This window comes from Hemiscyllium ocellatum, chromosome 19 (assembly GCF_020745735.1).
Source record: "Hemiscyllium ocellatum isolate sHemOce1 chromosome 19, sHemOce1.pat.X.cur, whole genome shotgun sequence".
NCBI classification, from domain to species: domain Eukaryota; kingdom Metazoa; phylum Chordata; class Chondrichthyes; order Orectolobiformes; family Hemiscylliidae; genus Hemiscyllium; species Hemiscyllium ocellatum.
Window position 1 is genome coordinate 27,373,547 of NC_083419.1, and position 21,894 is coordinate 27,395,440.

At 38.2% G+C, this 21,894-nt stretch overlaps 1 protein-coding gene across 5 annotated transcripts in view; it reads right to left on the reverse strand.

Moving 5' to 3' along the window:
* Positions 1–21,894, reverse strand: part of grip1 (glutamate receptor interacting protein 1) — a 465,375-nt gene that overhangs the window by 63,158 nt on the left and 380,323 nt on the right. For all 5 annotated transcript variants that reach the window (XM_060839771.1, XM_060839770.1, XM_060839775.1 and 2 more), the window contains 3 exons: positions 9,968–10,123; positions 8,966–9,152; positions 2,720–2,865 (listed from right to left, as the gene is read on the reverse strand). In XM_060839771.1, coding sequence (XP_060695754.1) covers positions 2,720–2,865; positions 8,966–9,152; positions 9,968–10,123 — 489 coding nt within the window. The remainder of the gene's footprint in view (positions 1–2,719; positions 2,866–8,965; positions 9,153–9,967; positions 10,124–21,894) is intronic.

Sequence of the window (21,894 nt, forward strand, 5' to 3'; positions counted from 1 at the left end):
TTGTCGTGTTTCATAAAAGGTGTACAAGACATATTTGCCACCTTTCAGGATGATCACTTTCAACTTTGCCTTTCTTTTTGATACACTGAGCGGTATTTTAAAGCCAGTTTCCTATCTGTCACCAGCATCCATTGATGGCGCCCTCTGAAATGACCTTGACCACAAGGATAGTTCTCTCCATACTTGTACTGCTTCCTCAATTCACCATTCCAATGCTGTTCTTCTTGGGTCTCCTATCCTCCTCCTTCCATAAACTCACAGCTTCTCACTGGTCATGTCCCAAATCTGGTTAAGCTAAATCTGCCGCAAACTCAAAATTCACGTGTCCTTCTAAGTGCTCCAAGAATTGGCTGTAGCACATCTCTCTGCAAGTTGCTCAAACCTTACAACACTTCAAGGGTATTTTGTTATTTTGCTTTATTCTAGGTCTTTGGTTGTCTTCCCTTTTTAATCGCACCACAGGGTACCACCTTCAGCTGTTCAATCTTAGTCTCAGAAACAATTGCCCCATACTTATCTATGTTTAAAAAACACTCTAACTGTTGGGGCATCCCCTGGTCAGAAGTGGCACTATTGGTCACCCATTGGCATAAATACATCTGCAGTACCAGAATTAGCTTGCCTGATTCAGCACTAAAGCGAGGTCACAAGTTAGCACACGGTAGATTTGAGAAGGAGTAATCCCAAAATAAGAGGGTGCACTTTGAACAAAGAATCTTACAAATTAATATGCGGGGAGTTCTGTAAAGACAACAGCTGCAAATGCCTGTGGGAAATAGTTTGATAAGAGATGTGTGAGAACAGACAACCTGAAGTTTGTAGCAAGCATTAATTAAAAAGAAAACAATGACCCCACAACAACAGAGACAAGTGATAAGGCTTATTAATCAAAGAATCCTAACATTAGGTGCAACCATATATAGCTTTACTGGAATTGATAGTCCAAACTTCATAACAGTCAGGGAAAATTAACATCCTTTTGTTTGTCCAGTAGTGAGGATTGTGAACTTTATCACCAAATCTAAACATTTGTTAAGTGATTTGGCAGGTAGAACATGGGGAGAAATACACTGCTCACAACACATTAGCTAAAGAATGCTAACAAACAATGCAATAATAAAACTCCACATATAACTAACTTTGTATTAGAACTATTATTATGAATCTCACAGCAAATAGTAAGAACCAACCTCCTTTTGTATCCCTTGATTAGGGCAGTGACTAACACAATATGTGCAAGAACATATGATAGGGATAGCAACAAATATAATGAATAGCAGAATTTGAGCAATCCTTAGGAGATGAGCAAGTCTGGGAAATGTCTAATTAATGGGATACATTGTAATATTCTAAGGTCTGATGATATGATATCCAGTAAACATCATGAGGTCATGGGGAACATAGGGCTGTCGATCATTGAGCAGGTGTTTCACAGGATAGGATGTATAGATTATGAGGGAAGGAACAATAAAAATGTTGCATGTAATTATTGTAATGCAAAACATATAAAAAAAGCTGTATCCCACTGGTGAAATCACAGTCATTGTTTTATCTTCTGATCTGAGCTATTATTAAGAGGGTGATTGTGCCCCACATGAAAGCCAGATTCCTAGCAGTCTCTGGCCTTTCCTGCATGTGTGGTTAAACAGCTTGAATAAAGATCGACTGGACTTCTTGAGACTGCTGTTTGACATCTCTCTCCAACACTTACCAAATCTTTAGTCAATCATTTTTTAAATTTCCCTTTCTGGCTCCATCCCTGTTTTCTTATAGCCTTCTGAGAAATGTTTTTGGGATATCCACTCCGAATGATAGACAAATTCAAATTTTAGCTATGAGGAGCAATCCATTCTAAACTACAATATATTCATCTAACCACTACTTCAAATGGACAAAATTAAAGTAACTGGATCAATATCTTTTCTTAAAGTTGCTGCAGAGGTACACTATATGAAACACAAAATGTCTGTACATTGACAGCATTTTTTAAAGTAAAGAAATCCACAATCAATTTTCACGGAATTGATCTTAACCCTCTGAAGTGTGCTCACTGTGAATTACATCTCTTGTTTATTTAACGCTATTGGGTATACTATTGTTATTCAGCACAAGTTATTTCAAAAGTTGTAGAATACTTTAGATCCTTATTTTGCCTTTCGTGTGCATTACCTGTTAAGATGACATACAAATTTCCTGTTTGAGATTCCTCAACAAAAATCACTCAGAAGGTGTCAGCTCCCGAGGAACATTTTGATGCTGTTAAGATACTGATGAAAAATAACTGGTGCAGAATGGGCTATTTCAGTGCTGCAGTGTTCTATGATTCTGCGACATGTATCAAGTTGGACAGAAAACCAAGTGTTCAAAGTCATATTCTTAAAAGTCTGCTACTAAGTGAGAGCATAGTAAGTTGCATTTCTCAATTTGATGACAGCAGAAACAGAATTTCTCTGATGAATAATATTTTTCATGTTTTGCTGATTTCCTGTCATAATACAGCATACATCATCAGTAATGTAGGCATGGAATAAACAAACTTAAAAATCAAAATCATTTCAGATAAAAAAACTTTCCTTTTATACGGGGTCCAATAACAATTCCTTTATGCAAACTGAAAACTAATCCCTTTCATACTTTTTGTTTTACAGGAGGAGAGCCCCGTCTCCCAAATAATTCACACAATGCGTAAAAGCAAATGATATCTGCTTTTCAGATTTACCTGCGACGTCAAACTCTATTTCGAGGGTGACTTTGCTGTTGCCAGCACAGTCCCGAAGGAGCTGGTTGGTTTCCTCCAGGGTGCTTTCTTCAGTGAGGATTCCATTGATTGTCAGAATTCTGTCTCCAACCTGCAGCATTCCACACCTGCCAGACACAAGGACAAAAACACCATCTGTCACATGCACTTCAGGAAGCAAGAGAGACAGAACTTGGAGTGTGCGTGACGCTTGAATGCTGGTAACAATCCTCGTCACCTGTTACTTTCTATTAATGAACTCATGTCCTATACTTTGTGCAAGACACAAATCTGTTGAACAGCAGTAACACACAGGATTTCAAGCTGCTATCTCAAGCAAAAAATTCCATTAAACCAGTTAAAACCATAACGAGTTAAACTTAGAAGCCCATTCTATCCTTGTGGCTGCAATTTAATTATGACTGAGCTGGAAAAGGGGATGTGAGAATTGCACCATTCTTCAGGTTAACCATCCTAGCTCAACATAATATTTAAATATGTCCAATGTCACATTGAGTTAGGTGCTCTGAGCATATACACAGCATCAGCGCAAACAAGTATTAGGCCCCCTGAATATAACTCATGGTTGGGAAAGGATTAATTACTGCTTATTTTTGAAAAGTTCTTGCATGGGATTGCAAGATCAGCTTTCTTATGCTCTCAGTGGAAGGGAATTCAAAAGACTGACATTCCTCATTGGAGTCGTAAATGGGGATCTTATTTTTAAGCTGTGCACTCTAGTTCTAGATTTCCCTGAGGGGAAACATTATCTCAGCATCTATCTTGTTGAACAGCCTTAATCTGTGTTTCAATAAGATCACCTCTCATTCTTCTAAACTCCAACTACTATAGGCCCAATTTGTTCAAGCATTCCTTATAATCTCTTCATCTCTAGCATCATCATAGTGGACCTGCTCCTAAATCAAGTATGCCTCACATAAGTACAGAGGCCAAAACTGCACATAGTGGTCTCACCAATGCCCTGCTATAGCAAGATCTGTTAAAACAAACAAACAGTCTCACAATGAATATCAGCAAGAGGAGCATCAGTGTACCAGTTGAATCCAAAAGTAATGTTGCAGGCTTACATTTCACTCACTCCTAAATCACAGGACATAGGAATGAGAATCACTGCTAATGTGCAAGTCTAATCTCTAATGTGTCATTAAACTGCTTATTAAGAAAAGGTCCAAGGCACAATATTAATAATTTTGCAATCCAACATAAGCATCAATCCCTAGGTCCTGTTTTTCCCATTCAGAAGTGTGAACCTTTTTATCATCATGATAATTCTTCACACTTGGGGAAAAACTAATTTTCTTTTTGCAATGGGTACAATTTCATTTCATTTAGACAACAAAACAGCTTGATGAAAGCGAGGACTGCAGATGCTGGAGATTAGAGTCGAGAGAGCGTGGTGCTGGAAAAGCACAGCAGGTCAGGTAGCATCCAAGGAGCAGGAAAGTCGCGTTTTGGGCAAAAGCTCTTCATCAGGAATTCCTGATGAAGGGCTTTTGCCAGAAATGTCGATTTTCCTGCTCCTTGGATGCTGCTGGACCTGCTGTGCTTTTCTAGCACCACACTCTCGAGATAAAACAGCTTGTGTTACATAACATATCACAGGAAGTACTGGAGGTCTCGCCTACACATGCAGAGTAGCTGTGCAGCTGCTAACACAAGGCAATAGTTTTAATGCATCGACAAAAGATTTATTCCAGTAAGTATTTCTACCAATGAGAAGTTATTTTTAAAATTGGTTTACAATTTCATTTGAGTATTAACCAGAGGAATTCTTCATAAGCACATGTGCAAATGTTGCTACATGTAACCTCGCGATCTTTAAAAAGTATTTGGTTGAGCACGTGAAATATCATAATGGTTAAGGCTATGAGCCTAGTGTAGAAAGTAGGACTAATGTAAGCGTAGTGTACAAACTCAGCTGGCAAAAGGGCTTCTCCTATACTGTATGATTTCATGTAATAATCCTGCAGCTTATCTGTACATATTCTCAAAGACCAAACTGGGAAGAGTTTAACTTCTATCAAAAGAAATATAATGGGACAAGTTTACTTGCATGTACCAGTTGGACTGAAAGGTATGTTTCCATTCTGTATGACTCTATGTTGTTCCAGCGGATGCAACGAGCCAATTCTTCCATCATTTGAGGCAAAAGAAACGCTTAGCATTTAAACAAATTTTTTTAACTGAGTAGTTAATGGGTATAAATATTAAGATCATGTCATCACCTTTGTCTTATGATCAATGTGAAATCCATTAGTTGCTTCGATAATACTGCAGTGTGGGTCTTCAACTCATTATCTACTTCTGTTCTAAAGGTTACTATTGAATCTGTATGCAGCAATCTGTCAGGTGGTGGATTCCAAATTGTAACCACTTGTTGATAATAGGGTTTTTCCCCTAAGTCGTTGCCAGTTATTTTACCAAATCAGCATCTGGATCAGCGAGCAGAGAACAGATTATCTTTATTTACTCTGTTCAAATTCTAAGTTATTTTGTCATTATAAAATTTTCTCATAACTTCTCTGCTTTAAGGAGAACAACAGCCTCTCCAGTTGATCAAACTAGTCTCTGATCTTCAAACCATTCTTGGATACGTCTTTTGTATTCTCTCCAAAGCCGCCACATGCTTCCTGAAGTATGATGCCCAGTATTGGACAAAATATTTCACCTGGCTCTGGAATAGCATTTTAATGCAGAATTAGCATAACATCCTGCCTTTGAGTTGGGAGCTTGGTAAGGGGTTAAGATAAAGGAATTAAAGAATTGTCTGAAAAGCTCAATAAATCTACTTAATTCAGCCTAAATCCTAGTGGTCTTACAATCCCACTAAACTATAACAAATTTCTATACCATGGAATGGTTCAACTGAAAAGTACAGAGTCTGTACGTTACGCTGTCCTATATACATTTCAACCTCTCTGGAAAAAGCTTTTACTTGAATATCTGGAATGAACCTGGCAAGAAATGCTACAAGTGGCTAATGCTTCTTTTAGAAACCATAAGATCATAAAGCATATGAGCAAAATTAGCCATTTGGCCTGTTGAGTCTGCTCTGCCATTTGATCATGGCTGACATGTTTTTCAACCCCATTCTCCGGACTTATCCCCATAATCTTTGATCCCTTTAATCAATCAAGAACCTATACATATTGGTATTAAATGTACACAATGACCTGGTCTCCACAGCCTTCTATGGCAAATGAGTTCTACAAATTTACCTCCCTCTGGCCAAGCTAATGGAGAGTTGGGCCTTTTTCTGGTTAACATTTGGCAAACTAAGATATTGGAGTTTCAGTATCCAAAGGAGAAGATTTTAATTTGTTTAAGGCATCAACTGGTTCTGTTGAAACTAGGAGCTCCAGGTGAGAAGATGGGCAACATACCAGCGCATAAAGCAGATAGGAATCAGGTCCCAACTCATCAAGGTAACCTTAAATATGGATAAACTGAGAAAGAAAGAAGGCCACACTCATATATAGAAGTCATAGAAGCTGGGCAGCAATAATCCCCCCTGTCCAAGGGATGACCAATTTGCCAAAATTGTTGCTGAAATGTAAACAAAAAGTTTTAAAATGATAAACATCCATAACTAAAGTCAGTTCCAATGTAGATTGCAAGTTACTACTGACATTTGTGAGTAGTGTACCATATTCACAAATAATTCAACTTAAAAAAAATTGTGGGATAGAGGGGTTTGAGAACAAATGCCATGAATAATTTCCTCTAGCTACTTGGAGAATGAGAAGAGATGACAAACATAAATGTAGCTGATTCACAGTTTCCAATTCTTCTATGTGTGTATTGGCTTGACCTCGTGGTGACGACACTGTGGATTGAGGAAGATGGAGGATGATTAAAAAAGTAAGAGATTTTAAAATAAATTCCCTGCTGTGGTTAAGCATTTGAGAATAAGGAGCAATAGTGAAAGAACAGACATTAAAGACAACTTATCAGTGCTATCAATTTAAATAGCTTCTGGTACAAACTTTTTTTGTCCAGTTGGATCTCCGATTACCATCTGATTGTAATGTGTTACTTGGGCAGAAGCCAAATATCTGCAATAGCTGCGTACAGGCTACCAGATTTAACAGAACACAATTGCTGAATAATGCTGAAAACCTGACTTTGTGAGGTCATTATCTTTATTGGATACTACATAATTAATTGACCCAAATAGAAAATTCACAGTTAAACATCAGTTTTGGAAATACATACTAAATGTGCACATGCATCAATAATTGAGCTCATGTAAAATTCAATCCATAACTTTTTGTACAAAAAGCTATAATTTCTCATGCACCTCATTTCGAGGTTCACTGCAGCTTTTCAGGGATCAAAGTCCAAAATTTTCAGAACCAAACTACTCAGAGATGTACTGATGAGATTCACTGTAAATGCATTAATAATCATGGAAGTGAGTACTAGTAAAGAAATGATAAAAAAAAAAGTAGAAAAGTTTAAGTTTTGTTTTATCTAAATTATTGAAGTGAAGTGATCAGATGATGAATGAGAAATTTTGTTGTTGTCGGTTTTCATTTTATTCCATTATGTTGTTTTGCTTTGGATTTGACTTGAGCCCAAATCAAGCACACAGATCAACTCTGAAAACATTTCCTATTCAAACACTCCTCCTGTAGTTCATTACCTAAAAGCATTGTTGTCAAAAAATTGACATTTATACAAGTTTCTGCAGTGTGACTTATGTTAGGGCAATCTCAAAATGTGATTGATACAGAGTTCTACTCTGCACATTAGTTAGGTAATTGTGTCTGAAAGTTACAGCAGTACACCATATTGCTGTTCTTCTGGGAAGGTATAAATAAAGATGGTTCAATGTTGATGAGCTGAGCACATAGTCTTATGTAGCACAACACAACAGTTACATTAATGCAAATCTATCAACTTGATTTCAGCAAGCTTACTCAGATCTGTCAGCCAGCTAAAAACTTCAGGCGATGCATTTTATTTTGAGAGGATGAAAACAAAACCATGATTAATCCATTTGAAACACTCCTCTGAGGGACATAAACAACATTTTTGGAGAATGCTATGCTCCAAACTACCTTGCCCTGTCAAATGGAGAATGACAAATAGAGAGTGTGCTTGAAGTATATAAACTCTTAAAATTCCTCAGAGTCTTTGAGAAGGCAAATACTGAGTGTTTCCCCTGGTGGAAGAGTCTAACACAAAGGCTTGTTGTCTTGGGAATAAGTGGTTAGCAATTTAGGACTGAGATGAGATGCTTCTTCACTCAGAAGGCTTTAAATCAATGGAATTCTCTACTACTGGAGGTCTGTGAAAGCTAAGTCATTTAATATATTCAAGATTGAACACAACAAATTTTGGGGGATTACAGGAATCAAGGGTATGGGAATCAGGTGGAAAGTGAAGTGGGACCATGTGGACTAACTCTATGCCTAATTAGATTTTGTAAGCCTCTATATGAGGGAAGGAGGAAATTGGAAGGAATAAAAATATTTTTTTCAATTTTTTTTTTAAAGTCAGCCACTACCAAAAGGAGTTTACCCTTGTTTTTAGTTGAGCTTACTGAATTGCAATGCAGCATTCATTCTTAGCAAGACAAATACTTTAAGTATTTATAAATCATGCCTTTACCACACATTTCAGCCCAGACATAAAACTGAAAAAAAGCCAAACAGAGAGACAACATAAAAGATGATAAATGCATTTATTTTCAAAAAAACCAAAATCACAGCCTTGTTGGTGCTTCAGGGCTGCTGGCGAAATCTTATTTTACTTGATCCCATGAGGACTGCTGCAGATTGAAAATCTGAGATTTTATACAACAAAAGATTTTTCTTTCAAAAAAAAAGGAAAATTCTGTGGAGATAAACATTTGAATTTAAAACAGCAGAAAAAAAAATGAAAAAACAGCAGCTTTTTTTGAAAACAGTAAAGCATGATGGTTTTTAAAGAATCATTACTGAAGAACATTATCAATTGTTCATCAAAAAAGGAACCATGACTTCTTGTTCTGAAACGTCTACTAATAAATAGAAGGGACACATCCTAGTGCTTGCTGTCAATTAATAACATTTAGCTGTAAAACACAGAAGACTCCTTAATTGGATAACTTTGCTCAGTAATGGCTTATAATTAATTGTAAATGTCAAGACGGAACATCCTTTCAAGCAGAGAATATTGCCTGCAGGAAACACTGAAGCACAGAACTTGGAAGGCTCTCACCTTTCTGCTGGGCTGTCAGGTTCAATATATGCAATCAATGGTGGAGAAGACAAGGTCTCTGTTGCAAAGACACCACCCTGGAGCTGAATTCCAAACCCTACGATCGGGTCACTGGTCAGGACTACTTCTGCTGTCTCAGTGTGAACAATCTGGCCTGCAAGACCAACCGTACTGGAGGCTAAAGATACTGTAAAAGATGGACATTGGGGAAGCATCATTTTCAGGTCATTAAACAGAACAGAATTCCACTCACACTGTGCCTCTAGGTTAGTCATCGTCTTCACAAGTTTCACAGATTATGTGCTGCATCTATCAGTGTGACTGGCAAAAGAAACACATTAGTTACAAAATGTCCATTTCATTCAAACAGTGAATTTCTACAAAGAAGGTAAAACACAGACACAGACCATCCAACCCAACCAGTTGGGCTTTATCTTCCAAGTGAGCAAAAAGATCTCAAAACATTCCCATTGTTCTGTCTGTCTTTCCGTCATGCTACAATTCACAGCTCTCCGTTTTTACTGGGGCATCCTTTGTGATGCTTCAAAAACAGTGTATTACTGGATTGGAGCTGGTCAACCCAATCCAATTGTGTTATAGATGTTTTTGTTTCACTTCTTGTCGAGAAGTTAATCAATTGGCTCGTAAATATTTTCCAAATACAATCTCCAAAACTGCTATAAAAGTAAAAAATAAAAATCTGTCTCACTGATATGTCTTTGAAATACATAGTAGCAGGACAGTAAATCAGCTGTGCACAGATGCACTGAGGGCAGAACAAGCAAATTTGACACATTTATTTCTTGCCTGTGTAGATTTTATGTCAAATTGCTCCTGATGGTTGGTTATACAAACAAAAACCCGCAAGAAATAAATTCAATTAAATTACATTAAAAGGATAAAAGTTTAAAATTCATCAACTGAACACTGACATATTTGTGTCTGCAATATGTTTTCCCCTATGATTCATCAGCAATGTTTACACAGGAACCTGCCACATACAGGAGCTCTTGTAGTCTTTCTTTTTCATTTTTCTTCTCATTAGTGTTCCTCGTGGGCTTGTTGGATACAAGTTGCGAGGTAGGGTCCCCATATTCAGGGAACTCAGACTATATGCACTCATGGAGGTAGGAGAGAATGATGTCGACACCAGAGCAGCTAGAGAAACAAATGAAGATAAATTGAGCATTATCTTCATAGGACCCCAAAAAAAAACACAACTGTTATTTCTTTTTAATCCAGTTGCTTACATACCTTGACCTTCACCTCCTATAATCTCCTAAATTTACCTGTATTGTGGGTATAATACTTGCCCAAAGTATTTCTGTTCTAAAATGTTGACTATAAGGTTAGGGCAGCAACATGGTTTTGAAGGAAAGATCAACAATGATCTTACCGGCTGTCATTAGCAGGCTCAATGGGCCTCATGTTCTCCTCCTATTTCTGAATAGATGCTTTCTTTTTCTTTCACCAAACCTATTTGTTTTGCCTTTGGTATTCCTTCACTCATCTCTTCAATCCAGCAATAAGGCAGAATAGGAGTACATTTAGCTGGTGAATTAGAGCAGGAAGATTCCAGGCTTGACCTGGAAGTTAGTCAATGTGGAGTTAGTCAAATCTGAAAAAGTGACAGTAATGTAGTAATTTGTTTAGGTACTTTGAAGTTAGGGAATGGAAATTTGGCCAGGTTGCCAAATTACAACTCAGTTAACCCTACTGGTGGTACATGTATAGATGCGAAGTGACAACCGTATTATTACCACTGTGGGGATGCCTTCAGTTGTCAATGCTCACACATGATTAATAGCCACATGATTAATAGCCACATAATTAATAAATGTGTGTGTTACCATAGCCTTATCAGATCATTGGACTGCTTGCTCATTAGAGAGAGAGAAAAGACGAACGGTGGTTTAATCTGAGGGTCATTATGCCTCAGGCAAGGGGTGATGTTGAGAAGTAGAATGTGACCTCAGCCAGAGTAGGAATTGTACCACCCTATTGGCATCACTTTGTAACTCAAATCAGCTGTCCAGCCCACCGAGCTATCTGAACCACAGGTCACTTGAGTAGTGCTGCAGAGTCTACAGCATAATCGAACAACCCATTGGGAGAAATGGGTACTGTAGATGCTGGAGATCAGAGTGGTGCTGGAAAAGCACAGCAGGTCAGGCAGTATCCGAGGAGCAGGAAAATCGACGTTTCGGGCCTGCTCCTTGGATGCTGCCTGACCTGCTGTGCTTTTCTAGCACCACTCTAACCTCAACCCATTGGGAGTCAACCCAGCAAAGTTGTTCAGACAAGGAAGGAATGAAATTGCAGAGATGTCAACCACAATCTTCCAAATTTCCTCAGATACATGGGGTGTTGCTAGAGGACTGGAGAATTGCAAATGTTACACCCTCGACCAAAGAGGAGAAATATGAACCTGGCAGTTACAGGTCAGCTATTTGATAGTGGGGAGCCTTGTACAAACTATAATCCAGGAGAAAATTAAAAGCCACTTGGGCAAGCATGGACTAAGTCAAGGAGAGCCAGCACGGACTTGTTGGAAGAAAATCACACTTCAATAACTTTTGTTAAGGGCAGTGCAGCTGATGTTATGCAAAAGAAACTTTAAAGATTTTTTGCTGAATTACCATACAATAGGTTTGATTGAAAAACTGCAGGTCATGGAATAAAAGGGACAACAGAAAGGATACAAAAGTAGCTGGAAAACAGAGTTGTTCCACATGACTGTTTTTCAAACTGAGGTGTTCCCAGGACTCAGTACGAGGACCATTGTCTTTTTTTCGAAATATATTAATGCTTTTGACCTGCAGGTATTGGGCAGAATTTCAAAATTCGCAAGCAACTCAAAATGTGCAAATTTAGTAACAACAAGAAAGATAGCAAGAGGTTTCAAGGGAATATATGTCAGGTATATGTTTGTATTGAAGTCTGGTGAACTGCGTGTATAAATTCAATATACAAAAGTACGGTATGAATTTTTTAATTGAATGAGAAAAGACAAATACAACGCATGCTGAATGGACAGAAAATCATGAGGGGCATGAATAGCCAAGGTCTTTTCCTCAGGGTAGGGGAGTCCAGAACTGGAGTGTGTAGGTTTAAGGTGGGAGGGGAAAGATTTAAATGGGACCTGAGGAACAACTTTTCCATACAGAGGATGGTGAGTGTATGGAACGTGCTGCCAGAGGAGGCAGGTACAACAACATAATTTAAAAGTCATCTGGACGGGAAAAGTTTAGAGGGATATGAGCCGAACGCTTGCAAATGGGACTCGATCAGTTTGTGATATCTGGGTCGGCATGGACAAGTTGGACCGAAGAGTCTGTTTCCATGCTGTGCAACGCTATGATTGTTGGCATTTGTGCAAAGACCTTTGTAGGTGGTAAGGGATGTTTACAAGGCAGTTAATGAAACATATGGAAACCTGGCCTCACAAATGGATGGATACAGTAAAAATAAAAAGGCAAGATATTTTGCTTTACTGTTACAAGATACTCTTTGGCCCAAGCTGGAATAATTTTGAGAAGGTACAGAGAGATTTATTATTATGATTGAAAGAGAGGAGGAATTACAATTGTGTGGATAGATTGGAACAGCTGAGGGGAATCTGGTTAAAGTTGCTTAAAATGTGAAAGAGTTGGATGAAATAAACGCAAAGAAACAACTTTGAAATGCCATTATCTAGAGGGTACAGACTTAAGATGATTGGCAAAGGACCCTGAAGCTACATGTGGAACATCCGTCTTACACAATGAGTGGTTAGGATTTGGAATGCAATTAGTGGTGGGGTGGTGAAAACAGATTTCGCAGTAACCTTTAATGATAATTGGATCAATAGGTGAAGAAAAACAGACTGATTGGATTGCTTTTCGAAAGAGCCATTGCAGACTTGATTGGCTGAATGGTTTATTTCTGTATGTTATTCTACAGCTCCCTTGAGGGCTGGAGAGGAGGTTATTGTCTAAAAGTGAATAAATATATCTGAAATAAAGGAAACCGATTTCTATCTGCATTTAACTCATCAGCTTTTTTCCTCATGTTCCCGTAGGCCTACAGTAAGCAACCAATTATTTTTCGCAATTTTGTCCTACTCCTTATTTCTGGTTTACTTTTGATTTTTTTTGAGAACCTGTACTGAATTGTTACTTTTTAAGACAGGGATTTAAACCTGTGATTAGGTTTTAATTAAGTCAAACAATTATGAAATTATATGATCAGAAGTAACATTAGTAACAGTAGACTTAAGATTCCCCCCACCTCTCATACTCATTCACAACTCTAACTTTGACTAAAGTATTGATTTTTCTAGACTTGCTGCCACAGTCGCATTTGATAATTTCAATAAAAAAAGGGGAACAGTTCCTATTTCTGGTATTCCAATGATCCTTGACCAGGATAATTAACAGCTTTACACATAAAGCAAAATTGATTATGCGGAGAAGGAGCTTGAGTAATAACTTAGTGAATGAAGTATGAGCGACACCAAACATGTAAAAGCAACTGAAGTTCTGCAAAGTCTGCTATAAGACATTGATAGAGACTCCTGGTTGCCAGGCCTTAATTTTGGGAAAGTTTAAATAAGCATCTGCAAAGCTTGAATGGAGCCAGAAATTAGACTTAAGGAACAAAGCCTGTAGGGTTCAGTGCTGCAGCCAGAGTTGTCCAGCCCACCACTGAAAGCTACAGAAGAAAGCACGTCAACAAAGTAAGTGACCAGAGATTTCATCCTCATGTAAAGTTATGTACCAAGGATTATTTTGCCCTTTTATAGATTTGTTATGGGCTTACTTTTTGGGGATCATTTTGGAAATCAATTGCAAAAAGACCAATCTGGTGCTTTTTTTGGAAGATAGTAATGCTGCCTTCCTATCTTTCTACGCAAGCAATGGTTTCCTTCTTTTATGAAGTTACGTTTTTCAAATTTCTTTTATTTTATTCTTTATAATTGTTCATAGGCATTCCATAAAAAATAAATTTTACTGCATTACGTACTGTGGAGACTCTCATTTCCTAGTAGAAAGTGAGGACTGCAGATGCTGGAGATCAAAGCTGAAAATGTGTTGCTGGAAAAGCGCAGCAGGTCAGGCAGCATCCAAGGAGCAACCCTTCCTGAAGAAGGGCTCATGCCCAAAACGTCGACTCTCCTGCTCCTTGGATGCTGCCTGACCTGCTGCGCTTTTCCAGCAACACATTTTCAGACTCACATTTCCATCAGGTTCAGAGATCAGCTCAGAATCTAAGCGCGACTCTGCAAGGAGTTTTCTCCTTACAGTCCTACTGGAATTGCTATCACTCATACTTAAACAATATGAATTCTTGAAAGTATGTCTAATGCAAACAATGATAAATCCTGATACAATATATTGTGGTTATCCTGGAGAGTTATTACACTGACTACAGTTGTTGCCATGATAGTGCAATTGCTCTAGAGTAGGCCTTGCTTCACAGGACATTACATCTATCTGTAGAAGAATGCAATGACAGATATTTCTGGATTCCATACCCATGAGATTTCACAGCATTGCAACCACTTCCAAGAATAACAAAACCACAATACATATATTATGTAAAATAACAGCTGTACATGCAATCAAACACAAAAACGTTACTCCATACTGAATATTTTATACTGATCCAAATGCATGCACACCAAGCATCAGATTAATGCTTTTAAAATTACTTTTCCTTTCTAAAATAAAACAATTTCATTCACTCCATTCGTTATGGTGTGATAATAAAGTATTAGTTTTATAAGATTTGGAGTAATTGGACAATCAGTAAGCATTTAACCAATGTTAACTTTTAAAAAAGCTCTAATCCGTGCTTTCAGATGACATGAGCTTCCAAACATACGCTAATCACCACTTCACATGCAAAGATCTGAAAGGTTTTGAAACCTTTCATGTGAAAGTCCTTTAAGTCTAAAAGCCATCACAGGAATGTTCAAAGTCAGCAAGTCTACTTTACTAAAGCTGCCTGCACTTTAGCCTGTCAGGGTGTTTTTTTTTGAAAACATGAAAATCTAGATGTTCATGCCATCTTGGATTAAAAAAAAACAATGTACAAGTCAAAAATTTATATTGTAAGCAAAGGGGTTGAAATGAACAGTAAACCTTTATTATGCAATTCTTCTTGATCTATACAAATTTTATACTAAGTGTTCCACCTTCAGGCCTCCTTTTGGAAAGCAACCAGCTATAGAATTAATTACCAAATAATTCTGAGCTAACATTGATATCTTATTCCTTTTCAAGTTGGACTCAGGAGTTTTACTCTCTTCAGAATAAGATGCAGTAATTGTAATGAGGTTAGCCAGGTGGACCTCATAGAATGAGTTCTCTGACTGGATCAGATTAACAGCCTCAATCACAAGCTTTGGCTGACAGATAAGGAGTGTCAGACATCCTGTTCACTCCGAGAGCTAGCACGGAGGGGGCTGGATCAGTGTCAAGGACTCTCCATGTATAAATAAAGGGTGACTTGGTGACGGGATAATGGCCTCTGCAGAATTTTATTTCATTAGATTCAGGAATTTTAATGCTAAGCCAAAAATATTCGTGGGGTCCTATTGCTGGATAGGCAACCGGGTAGAGTAAAATTAACAATAGCTTTAACACTTCAAAATTACCAGTTATCTTGTTAAGAAAATAGATATAGGGTACAGATGGCAATTGTACCTCCCCTAATCAATTAAGTTGTTAAAACACTAAGTTTACATGTAAAAGTTAATTTATTCATTCACAGGATGCGAGCATTGTTATTGATTATTCATCTCTAATTGACCTAAAATGGTGAGGAGCTGCTTCTTTCACCACAATAGATACACCCACAGTTTTGAGAGATGGCGACCTCCAGGATTTTGACCTAGCAACAGTGAAAGAACAGTGACATAGTTCCAAGCCAGGATGATGCATGGTTTGGAGGGGAAGTTGCAGGTGATGGTATTCCTATATATCTGCTGTTCCAGTCCTTCAAGGTGACACAGCTTGCGGGTTTTGAGGGAGTTGTTAAAGGAATCTTAGTGATTGGTTTCAGTCCTGCATCCAACTTATTGATGGTATGCACTATTGCCACAGTACATGAGTGGTTGACAAAAAGAGAGTGATTATGTTGGTGGATGCAACTCTCAGGCCCCTTCCCCCTCCACATCCCTAACAAAGGGCTTATGCCCAAAATGTCGACTCCCCTGCTCCTCAGATGCTCCCTGACCTATAATAGTTTTTCCAGCACCATGGTTTTCGACTGTTGGCAAATGTAATGCCAATTGAGTGGGTTATGTTACCTTGCAGGGTGTTTTACTGGTGGTGGCTACTAGTTTTAAAAAAAAAGGAAAAAAAGTCACAGTGATTTTGATGGGTGAGAAGATCACCCGGTTGTGCATAATAGCACTTCAGGGTAGGGGGAAAAAAAGGCTGAGGAACTATTTCCGAGCAGTCTTGGAGCGGAGATGATGGACCTCCAACATTAACAGTTAGAGCTATTTTCCATTATGCCAGATGTGACTCCAACCAGTAGAGAGATTGCTCCCAATTCCCTTTGACTCCAGTTTTGCCACAGCCAAGTTAGTTCAGGAACTGATTGGTTTTATTGGAACCTGAACTAAGCATTAGTGAGCCAGTTATTGCAAGTGCTGCGAGGTAACATTGTTGATGGCACTTTATTGACAAATGACTGATAGATGGTAACTGATTGGGTTGGGCACACAAGACTGGGGAATGTTCCGCTTTGCCAGGTGGATTCCAGTGTTGTAAATGTACTGGAACAGCTTACCTAGGGGTGCAGGTGGTCTGGACAAAAGCCTTTGGTGATATTGCCAGAATATTATTGAGGCTTATAGCCTTAGCAATGTCTAACAGCTTCATCCATTTCTTTTTGCTCACATGGAGTGCATCAAACTGGTTAAGGATCAATATCAACAATTTTGGGAACCTCAGTAGGTGGTCGTTGCGTCTCCATTCAGCACTTCTGGCACAAGATGCTTGCAGCTAGCCTACTAGGTTAGTTACATGGAGGTTGGTAAAAATACAACAAGAAAATTCAACAATAAAGAATATTAATAAAAGGAAAACCAACATTTATTCTGTACAAGAGGAGAGTTCTGACTGGCCATCAAGCAGACTCTGACTGGTAGTGGTGGTGTTATTAAGAATGCAGCAGCTAATAATGACTGATAGTGTACTGCCAGACTTTGTTTAGATTTGAAATCAGGCAGGTTGACTGATTAGTCAGAGTATTGCCCTGAGAAAAGAACCAGTTAATGGCTGTCGACTAGTTTGATGAGATGTAACAGATGCAGTGTGTGTGCGCATGTTGTGTCTGTAAAGAACAAGGCCCTGAGCATGACAGTACGTGCAAGTGTTCTGCTCTGCAAGCCCAACTGACAATCCTAAATTGGTTGTCAGTGTCATTTTTATCCAGCAAATGCTGTCCAATTACAGAATCAAACCTAATGTTGGATACGGTGTTGCAAACACCCCTGTCTAATGGTTAGGTACTGTCAATACCTTGCTCGTTGAAAACAGCTGAAGGGATATATTGTTTGATATGATCTGCTAGTGTTGGGATGTACAGCCTATATAAATAGCATCATACTGGAACTGCAATTCATATACCACAATATTCATTCATGCGACTGGCAGAATGTCTTTTGACTTGGTGACAGCATCCTGTCAGTTAGCGACAAACACTACCCATTTTGCCTTATGCTTCCATAGTAACTGGAGATAGACTGGGCAAGTTTCAGGATGTTAAGTGATTGCATTTGGGGTTTTCATGAACTTGCATGATATGGAGTGAGTAGTTATCTGAGTAGGGTCACAATTGTCCTGCAGGATTGAGTTTGATATGACCGGTTTTAGGATCAAGCTTGCACAGTGAGCAAGTGGCTTGGACCTTATTTACAGGTCTAGTGGTATGATCCAACTCACATGCGGAACGGTGGATATCCCATTGTGTATACTGATCAGAGAAGATAGGCATGCGATAGACGGTTAATCTTTAACTAGGACATTGAAAAAAAAGAGCTCATTTGACTGTTCCTTTTCAAATGGGAATTTGAGTGCAGGATGGAGCACATTAATACTTACTAAGAAATTCTTACATACATCTGTGGAGTCAAACATAGTAAACATATACAAATACATTATCTACACATTGGAAATATGCAAAGGATAGGAGCTAAGGCGCCATCTGAAGACACATTTCACACAGCATCCAAAATTGTGAGAGAAAGCTGGATCTAACAGGAATTTCATAGCAACACCATTGAGCTAGGCAAATATACTGTCACTAAAACTTATATAACTGATCCTCAACTGGTGAATCATCTCAAACAGTATTCTGAAATTGGATCAAATTTCCGAGATAATCTTGTGTACAAAGAATTACACTGATAACTTAGGACTGGCAGTGCAGGTAAGAATTTTCTAATAAGTATTAATATTGTTAGTGTCGTACATAATCTTGTACCAAAGCTACATATATTACTTATAACGTACAGGAACATGGTCTTTCTGCCTGCACAGAACATCCACACCCATGCCTATTTCAGCACATCAAAACAGATGACAGCCATTCACTGGCCCATTTATCAGGATAATACCCTAACCATTTAAAGTCAATCCACTGGATTTAAAATCTAAATGAAGCCTGGAAGTTAACTATCAATTATCTTCAACTGTTGCATTCTCCCTGCCAATGCTATTACTAATCAGAGTCCATTTGACAAATAATCAGTACTTTCTTCTCTCACATTCTATTTTTTTTCCTTTATTGGTATTCTTGTGAATTGATCGGACAAATACAAAATGAAAAGCTTCAACAAAATGAGTATTGCTGAAAAAAGTCACAAGTTCTATACTATCAATTGACCATTTCTATAAAGTTGTTGACATTAACAGAAACAGAATCAGGAGGCTGTAGAAAGGGAGAAAATTGTAAAGAAAAAAAGACATGGAAATGGGCAACCACAACGTTATGTTAAAGTTTTTTTGAACCACTTGGCTTTTGGTTGAGTTTGATACACAAATGAGTCAAGGGATTTGAGTAGCTGACAGCAACGTGGGGTTCAGACCATAAACAGATCAAATATGCTTCTGTAGATTGTGGTGCAGGTTCAAAGAGCGAAATGATCTCATTCTGTACTGAAGTCAGGCTTTCTAAATCTGAGTCACAACCAATTCTGGGGGCACCAGCCTAACCTTTGGCTTTGTGAGCACCTAATCAGCAATTGCTACCAAGGAGCTCGGAATGATTTAAAAGGAACAGCTGCACAGTCCCTTTAAATCACTGGAGTTGTTTTTCATAGTGAGTATGGTCTAACCACCCAATCATGGAGGCCTGAATCAGGATCAGAGGAATTCAGTGGAAAGGTTGATTGCTTTTTAATTTGAAAGACAACATTTTTGCCACATTGTCCATTTCCTCAAACACTCTTTGACCAGCTATCCTCACACACAAAGATCTCTTTACTTACCCACAGGAATACAAGCCCCTCATAGAAATACCTCAATACCTGTCACCCTCACTCTTAGATCTGGGTTGTTGATAATTTGCCAGCACCATAAATGCACACAGTCATAATAGGAAAAAGTTAGAGGCATCGTCCCACTTTCTAAATAGTAAAACCCCTCAAATGAAACCACTATTTAATTTGTTATATTTGTAGCATTCATTTCATTTATTTGAATTAACATTTTCTTGATGATTTTGAGAGATGGCCTTTGCAAAGATAGACATTCATGCAATATTGTTCATCGGACCCTCCACAAAGTGTTGGCCAATCAGAACATGAAAATCTGATTTATGGTTCCTCCAGAGTCACTTATGACTATTCCAGGAGAGTCTTGCTTTTCATATGTCTGATTAAGTTTGAGATAGTATTCATTTAAAACTGTCATTTAACAGAACCTAATTAATTCTTTTAGTTATAATCATCTTCAAATAAGAGCGCGTTGGCTTTGAATAATTCTAGTGTTCCATTTTCTAACTAGCTCATTTGTTTTATGTTAATTACAACGGGGCTTCAACAAAACCTGGATTTCTGCTACATGGTACTGATCACTATCAGTACCAGCCATCATTAATACTATTAGGAAGACAAGCTTAAATCGATTATGACCCTACATCATGACTAAGCAAATTCAAATTGCTATTTTTAGTCAGCAGCCTTCACAAAATCATTACAGCACAAGAGGAGGCCATTCATCCAAAGTGTGTGCATTCTGGATGAGAATTTCACTTATCCTGCCTTCTCCCTATAATCCTCCTCAAATAACAGTTTCACTCCTTTTTAAAAAATGTACTGGTTGGACTCCCCTTCGCCCCTTCTCAGGCAGTGTATTCTAGACATTACCCACTGTGAGAACATTTTGTTTTCATTGCCAGCATGACATTTTTTGCCAATTACTTCAAATGTGTGCCCCTTCATTTTGAATCCTTTGAACAGATTTTCCCTATCTACTCTCTCCAGGTCTCTCATAGCTTTGTATACATCTATCCTCTTAACCTTCTCATCTCCAAAGAAAGCAGTCCTAGCTTCTCTAATCCATCTTCATAATTGAAATTCCTTAGCCCTGAACCATTCTCATGAATCTTTTCTGCACTCTCTTTCATTTCTTCATGAACTTCCTAAAGTGCAGCACCTATAACTGAACGGAATATTCTAGTTGAAGTTGAACTGGTATAGGAGGTCAATATAACCTCCTTGTTTCTGCACTCTATGGGCTTGTTCATAAAGCCGAGAGAACGGTTTGCTTTATTAACTCCTCTCTCAACTTGTCCTGCTACATCCAGTGACGTATGTAATTGTATGCCTAGGTTCTTCTGCTGCTGCACTACATCCTTTTAAAGTTCTAGGAATTTACAATATGATAAAATTTTTGATCATCTCAAAATTTTTGAAATTTTGCGCTGAACACCAGAGTTTCTGAAAACTGCAATATGTATCAGGAAATTTACTGACCCTTAACTCCTGGGGAAATCCACTACAAACTTTTCTGCAGCCCAAAAAATATCCTTTTAATTGTCCTCATTGCTCCTATCACTCAGCCAATTTCACACTCTTATTTAATGTGCAAGAACCTTGCTCAGAGGTCTGTGGTCTGCCATTGAATTACATAGCTTTTGGAAATCCATGTATATAGCAATCAGCAGCATTCCCCTCTGTTACCTCTTCCTACAGAAATCAAAGCAAGATAATTGAACCAGATTTTTCCCTTGAGGATTCCATGCTTGGCTCACCTTAATTTAGTCCTGAATTATTGTTTATAGTAATTTGGCAACTACTTATATATTCATTAATAAAATTGTATCTAACTGTGACTCATTTTTCAAGACGACTACAGGGAGTAAAAAGCAAAGAATTTGACTAAAATTTCAACAGCAACTTTGGTTATTGGCACAAAGAACAGTTCAAGCATGTTTTGCTTGGCTTATATCATATGGTTAGTTCGTTAAGAACAGTATTTTTTTAATACATCGTACATGCAGCAACTAGGATATGAGGTCACAATATGTTCTGAGGCGTTGATGAGCAGGGAATTTCTCTCAAAACAGAAGTTCTGAAAGGAGAGCAAGACTTGTTGGCGACTGGAGCATAGGTTAGATGTGATGACACACTCAGAGCTCACTTGTCTGGCATATTCCAGAGACATTCTACTTCACCAAACACATCATTTAAAAGTTTACTCAATAAACATTAAGAATAATGCTTCAGATTTTTCCAAGTTACAAAACTGAGTTTTAACACTGATCATCAAGGTCTCTCAGAGGAAAGAATATAACTAACTGAGAAGGCAGGTAAGCTGAAGGCTTGTAGGCCTTCGCCAGCGTAGCTGCTCAGAGATGGTGAATTGAGCACAGATAACTCACCCCTCTCAATTCTTCCTTCTGCCCATGTTCTCTTTTTCACGTACTGA